We start from the raw sequence: 7,615 nt of genomic DNA on the forward strand, positions 1-7,615 counted from the left end.
TTTTTTAAGGAACAGAAAGAAATACATTTTTGTGGAGAAATGGAATCAGAGTTGAAGTGATTTCATTCTGTTAGGGTTGTTTCCACAGACTCAAACAGGCCTTCTGTTTTTAATGCTCATCATCTCCATATTCTCTGTGGCCTTGCTTGGCAATTCAACAATGATCCACTTCATTCGTGTGGATCCCAGGCTCCACACCCCCATGTACTTTCTACTCAGTCAGCTCTTTCTCATGGACCTGATGCATATTTCTACCACTGTTCCCAAGGTGGTATTCAACTTTCTCTCTGGTCAGAAAATCAATACCTCCTTGAGATGCATAATGCAATTCCTTTTCTTTCTGACCATGGCAGGGTCTGAGGGCTTTCCCCTGGCCTCCATGACCTATGGTAATTTTGTAACTCTCTTTTTTTTCTTGTAATGTTTTGGTATTCATCTCTGATTTTATTAATTTGTGTCATCCCTTTCTTTTGGTTAATTTAGTGACATGTCTATCATACTTCTTTATGTTTTCTTCCAGCAAGGTCACACCTACTCCAACAAAGCCACACCTCCTAATGATGCTTCTCTCTATAGGCCTATCATTCAAACACGTGAGTCTATGTGTTTGATACCCATTCAAATCACCATTACTGAGCTGGAGCTAATTCGAATCTTGAAGTGTGTTACTATGCTTTTTATAGAATTTAGTATGCCAGAGATTGGTATATATATATATATATATATATATATATATATATATATATATATATATATATATATATGTCCAAGACTGCAACGTTTTATTGCTTGGAATCAGGTGTCTCTATTTATGTGTTCAGATTAATTCTTGTTTGAATTCTACTTTTTTAGATATTAGGATACTTTTGTCGGTCGGCTTACTGCCTGGTCCAAATTGTTTTTGATATTATTTTCTATCCTTTCACTATAAATGGTGCCTATTCTTGGAGAAAAGAAGAGGTTCTGTAAACAACAAAAAATAAATTTTTTAATTTTAATTTGTCTAAACTTTGTCTTGATTGGGCATTTGAGATTACTAATATTTAAATTTATTATTTAATGGTGCTTGAGCTTTGCTGCCATTTTGTTGCCTTAGTCGTGCTTGACTTTCTAGTAATGTTTTATATTTCTGTAAATATATCTCCATTATTTTTTCTTTCTATAGCCTAATACCTGCACTTACTCCTCTCCTCTCTCTTAAATCTTGACTCCAGTTTTATCTGTAGGAATGGCTGGGTGTACATGAATTCTTTTAGCCTGTATGCAACATGGGAAGTTTATCTACCTCCTTTAGTATGAGAGAAAATTGTTGTGAGTAAAGTAGAATGGATTGACATCTGTGATCTTTTGGAACTTGGAGTATATTGTTCCAGGATTTCTAGGTTTAAGGTTGTCCCTTAGAAGAAAGTTACTCTGATAGTTTTCTTTGTTTTTTGTCTTTAGTATTTTAACTCTAATGTGCTGTGTGGTGCTTCTTTTTTTGGTTATATCTACTTGATATTCTGATGTTCTGAGTGTCACCCATTTGTTTGAATATATTTCTATTTTTGGAGTTTTATTTACGTGAGGGTTATAATATCTAACCTGTGTCTATTTTGAGAATATCATACTATACTGGTAAATATATATATATTTTATATATAAATTTATATATATATATATATATATATATATATAAATTTTATAATTAACCATGTAATGTCAAATATGCTCAGTTTTAGGTCATGGGTGCACATCACAATTATGGGAGCTAACCCAAAGCTGGGAGGGCTGGATTTCCATTAGGGGTCATAAGAAAAACTGATGGCTGATACTGACCCAAGAACATTTGTAGCCTTCCTGGATTTGATCATCTTTCTAAATATCACGTACAGGGATTCTCTTCTCTGCTATGAAATCTTTATTCCTCTTTCCAGTTTCAGGCAGCACTATTCCATTTAGAAGTGTCAAGATAATGAAAGTTTAATTTGTGACATCACAATTAATAGTTTTCATGAGAAACAAAACTAAAAGGCATTTGTACTCTTATCATGTTTAAACCTGAATCCCCACATTTCAGAAATATTCTAGTTAACCGTATAACAAAAGCAGTCCTTAATCAAGTCCATTATCTGATAATTGTTTTATAACAAGTGAATATTAGACATTTAGCCATTCTACAAGCCTTAAAATTTGTTTGTGGTTTGGTTGTATGGATTGAAGCTTGGGACTGATAGAAACCATGGGCTTGTATATAATGAGCTTGTTCTCTATTGCTTTTGCCCATTCTTAGCCCTAAACACCAGCTTGTGTGTCTTTGTTTTCCTTTCTCTTTAATATCTGCTTGAATTCAGGGAATATCTGAGCAAACTCTTTACGTTCGTCTGCATGTGTTGTCATCGTACTTTTAGAGCTAATCTACGTGGTCTGTGAAGCCTAGGTTAGCTCTGCTGTGACAGTATTTCTAATGAAGGTCATAAATGACATAATGTAGTAGGATTTCTTGTCAGACTTTCTATAGGACTGCTAGATTTTTCTTATTTTTTATTGAGAAAAAAAGGTTTCTGCCTCCTTCCAGCCTCCCATTTCCCCCCCCTACTCCCGCCCTTCTCCCCCTCCCCCCACTCCTCTCCCCCTCCCTCTCCAGTCCAAAGAGCAGTCAGGGTTCCCTGCCCTGTGGAAAGTCCAAGGTCCCCCCACCTCCGTCCAGGTCTAGGAATGTGAACATCCAAACTGGCTAGGCTCCCACAAAGCCAGAACATGAAGTAGGATTAAAACCCCGTGCCATTGTCCTTGGCTTCTCATCATCCTTCATTGTTCGCCATGTTCAGAGAGTCCGGTTTTATCCCATGCTTTTTGAGTCATAGTCCAGCTGGCCTTGGTGAGCTCCCAATAGATCAGCTCCACTGTCTCCGTGGGTGGGTGCACCCCTCGTGGTCCTGACTTCCTTCCTCATCTTCTCCCTCCTTCTGCTCCTAATTGGGACCTTGGGAGCTCAGTCCGGTGCTCCAGTATGGGTCTCTATCTCCATCCATCGCCAGATGAAGGTTCTATGGTGATATGCAAGATATTCATCAGTATGGCTATAGGCTAGGGTCATTTCAGGTTCCCTATCCTCAGCTGCCCAAGGAACTAACTGGGGACATCGCCTTGGGCACCTGGGAGCCACTCTAGGTCCAAGTCTCTTGCCAACCCTAAGGTGGCTCCCTTAACTAAGATATGTGCTTCCCTGCTCCCCTATCCAACCTTCCTTTATCCCAATCATCCTGTTTCCCCAAGTTCCCCCCATCCTCCCCTTCTCACTTTTCTCTCCCCATCTCCCCTTACCCCCATCCCACCTCACCCCCAAGATCCCAATTTTTTGGAAAGCATAACATCTGTTTTTCATATTGTTTATGTAATGATTCCTAGTCATAAGGCTTTGTTTCACTGCTTGTGTAGCTGATGTGGTATCATATGCTACTTCCATTGAGTGGAACTTTGTCTCTTATGTTATTGTCTGAGCTTGTTTAGTTTCAGGTCATGTATCAGGACTTGGTAGACTTGTTGTTCAGTTGCTTGACATTGAGTTCAGGTTGAAAGAATATGACAAATAGCTGAATATGCTTAGGCTGATGTGCAAGCTGTGGTACTTGAGCTTTTCCTGATAGTATAAGGATGGCATGTATGGGTCAGGTTCTTGGGGTCTCACCTAGCTAGTAAGACATACATACTGTTCATGAGGCTGTGCCTGAGGGCTAAGAATACAGGCAGGTTAAGTGTCCAGGGGCACATGAGTCTGCAACAACATAAAGACATATATTCAAAGTGAATATTTGAATTTAGTTGTTTAACAGTCTGTCTAGGGTCCTGTGGACTCTCTATACTGGTCAGTCTCACAGCATGTTTGACCTTGGAAAAGCCTAAAACATTAGAATGGCACTGGCAAAATTCCAGAATCATCAGGCTGCAATGGCATGCAGGTTGTCACGGTCATCATTAAAATGGAGAGCAGTCTGCGGGCGGAAACTAAAAGGGTTTCCTTTGGAAAAGACCAATTGTAATAGCCTGAGCACTACATATCTGTACAACATGCAGCAGCATTCACACAACATATATCTGAACAGAACAGCTTACTCTCCTGTTTCAAAGAACAAGGTGCTACAAATGGATTGCTTTGTTGAATGAAGTGAAGTTTGGATGGACATGATGCATCATTTTGACTATGACTGCTGACATCAGGACCAGTTTACACAGCAGATAAGCCAGACAGCCTAAAATGAAAATTGCCTAATCTCTGTGGGCGTCATGCTGTAGTTTGAAAAGTTATAATGGTTATAAGATTCTATATGGACAGGCCCATAATTCTAGTACTTGTGAGGTAGGAGATTGCTGCAAGCTGAATTTAGCTTGGATTAAATGTTGTGTTTTAAGTAACCCTGGGCTTCCTTTCTCACAACAACAAAATCCCTTAAGAGTTTAGTAAACAAGAGTTGTTTAAAATATTTCTTGAAATTCTAATATGCTGAACAATGTATGGTTATAACTATTATGACTAAATCAACGATATTGCCAGAATCTTTTCCTGTTTTTTATATTTTTTATTAAAAAATTTCCACTTCCTCCCCTCCTCCCATTCCCCTCTTGCTTCCCTACTCCCCCTCCTCCCTCTTGATGTTCAAAAAATTAGGAAAATGAAGTTTGAATTGAAGGTTTATTATGATAATGAGTTTAAAGAATAAGAAACTTAGCTTGACCCACCAGAAAATTACAGTGCTTCAGAACTGCATCGTTAACCACATTCTACTGCTTCAGGAAGAATGAAAAACACAGGATTATATGTGTGGTGCTGAATCTGTGTAAACCTTGTTCAATAGGAAGAAAGGGAAAGAATGTACCTTTAGAACCACCGTTTCTACACATAGGTCATACGATCTGAGAGGACATTCTACATGAACACTGTTTATAGAGTCATAACTTGCAGAAGTTGTGATTTGTGTATAGGTGTTTAGAAGAGGACACAGGTAAGATTTGAAGCTTTTCCAATTGCACAAAATAGCACCTTTATAAATCTATGACCTCTAGAATTATAAATGCTCATTCATGGGTTTGCCAGGTGAAGGTTATTGAAGGGGATTAGTGTAATAGCTCAGTACCTGGCATTATGAATTTGATGACATTGTGACATGTATGATTCCATTAAATCTGGCTGACAGGTAGAAACAGGTAGATATATGGTAAGTCTGTAGTGATTGCACATAGTTAAATGTTAACTACTAGACAAACACACACATACACAAACAGTTGGTGTAAAATGAACTTAGAACAACACACTGGCTGTCTTAGGAATATCTATTTGCTTTTCCCAAGTATACATTCATGTGTATATCTGAGTGCAAAGCTGCCCAAATATTCCCATCCAATATTTTGAATTCTTTCTCCTATAGGGATCCCACAAACTCCCTTAAGAAGACAAGAAGTGATAAAGTTTAAGCTCTCATGGCAGCATTACTTCTTGTAATTTTCATCCATAGCCTCCAAGGCTTTCTCACTATCTACCTTTTTCTCAAAGTGACTTTAGTGGTGCATTGACCAGTGAGAATTACATACAATCTGAATCACCAAGTGGGTAAGAACAATGAATCATATGCAGCTTCCCATGTAGGTCAGTTAAGCTACTTGCTCGGCTAACTGTATTATAATGGCCTATGTAAGTTAAATACCCTAAAATAACTTTCATGAAAAAGAACTTTTTAGATATAGAGAATGTTCTCTCTCTCTCTCTCTCTCTCTCTCTCTCTCTCTCTCTCTCTCTCTCTCTCTCTCTCTTTCTCTCTCTCTCTCTCTCTCTCTCTCTGTCTCACACCCAGACAGATGACTAATCTCAGTGTTATTTTTAAAAAGTATTGAATATTTGGAAAACTAATCATGGACAATCTTATCCATTGTATTAAACTCAGCATCAAATCACCTACACAATAAGCCTTACCCTCTCTGAGGATTAGATGGGAGTGGGGTGGGAGGGTGTGTGGAGAGACTGGGAGGAGGGGAGTAGGAACTTTGTTTTTTTAATCTAATAAATTAAAAAAAGATATTAAAAAGAAATCACCTACACAATCCATGCTGGTGTAATTCTTTATTCCTTTATTTCATAACTGGAGCTCATTTTCTTTTACCCAAAATGTCAGGGTGGAACAGAATGCAAAAGAGCAGGTTCAGTTAATTAATGAATGATTTTACCATGCCCAGGTTCTAGGTAGAGCTCTGGAAGAGAACCCCACCCATAGCAGTCCCGAGTGAAGCTTACAAGTGTTGTGCAGATGTAAAAGATATATTTGAGAAACGACTGGACTTAAGTAAAACATAATCAAGTAATTGCAGCTATGAGACAAAATATATAAAAGGTTCATTCCACACTAAATTTTTTAATTTGTTAGGTCAAATTAATTTATATATTGTATAATGTACCCACTATGAGAACCTTTATGATGCATTTAATGGTGAATACACATTATATATCAACTTGTTTTATTACATAAACATGTATAAGTGAGCATAAGATTTTACTTCTCTTTTCTAATTAAATAACCATCTCTTTCTAGGTAAAATAGGAGGAGACATGATGGAAAATGAGAACCACACTTTCAGCAGTGACTTCATCCTTTTGGGTTTGTTCTCGTCTTCCCAAACGAGTCAGGTGTTTTTCTCATTTATATTTTTCATTTTTATTATGACTATAACAGAAAATGCCCTCATGATCCTCCTAATCCACAGGGATTCTCGACTCCACACCCCTATGTATTTCCTGCTCAGCCATCTTTCCTTCATGGATATCTTGCACATTTCCAACATTGTGCCTAAAATGATTGCTGACTATTTGTCAGGCAGCAGAACTATTTCCTTCGCAGGCTGTGGCTTCCAGATATTTCTGTCCCTCACCTTGCTAGGAGGTGAGTGCCTTCTCCTGGCAGCCATGTCCTATGACCGATATGTGGCCATCTGCCATCCACTTCATTATCCTGTGCTGATGAGGGACAACACCAGTGGGTTCCTGGCTTCAGGTTCCTGGCTTGTGGGGGTTTTTAACTCCATAGTCCACACATCTTTTGCACTCCACTTTCCTTTTTGTCACTCAAGGGCCATTGATCACTTTTTCTGTGAAGTCCCTGCCATGTTGAAGCTGTCCTGTGTAGACACATCACGCTATGAGCGAGGAGTTTATGTCAGTGGCATCATTTTCCTACTGATTCCATTTTCAATCATCTCTATATCTTATGTGCAAATTCTCCTCCCAGTCTTCCAAATGCAATCAGGGGCCCGACAGAAGTCCTTGTCCACCTGCTCCTTCCACATGGTTGTGGTCATAATGTACTATGGGCCCTTCATTTTCACATATATGAGACCTCGCTCACACCACACTCCAGGCCAGGATAAGTTTCTGGCAATATTCTACACCATCTTGACACCCAGTCTCAACCCAATAATCTACAGCTTTAGGAATAAAGATGTCCTCATGGCTGTGAAAAACATTGTCCAAAATAATTTTCTGAATAAAAAATGAATAGAAAAATACCTGCTTTTCGGGTTTTCCAAACTCACTTCCTTAGATTGGCTCACACATTTACTTGAGAATAATGTGTAATCTACATCTCATATT

General features: G+C 38.5%; 1 protein-coding gene across 1 annotated transcript; it reads left to right on the plus strand.

Annotated features, from left to right (window-relative positions):
• The first annotated feature begins 6,577 nt into the window (after positions 1-6,577).
• On the plus strand, positions 6,578-7,519 carry LOC142839689 (olfactory receptor 2AJ1-like). Its single transcript, XM_075955945.1, has one exon. The coding sequence runs from the start codon at positions 6,578-6,580 to the stop codon at positions 7,517-7,519; it is 942 nt and encodes a 313-aa protein (XP_075812060.1).
• Positions 7,520-7,615: the final 96 nt, after the last annotated feature.

This window comes from Microtus pennsylvanicus, chromosome 1 (genome assembly GCF_037038515.1).
Source record: "Microtus pennsylvanicus isolate mMicPen1 chromosome 1, mMicPen1.hap1, whole genome shotgun sequence".
NCBI classification, from domain to species: Eukaryota; Metazoa; Chordata; class Mammalia; order Rodentia; family Cricetidae; genus Microtus; species Microtus pennsylvanicus.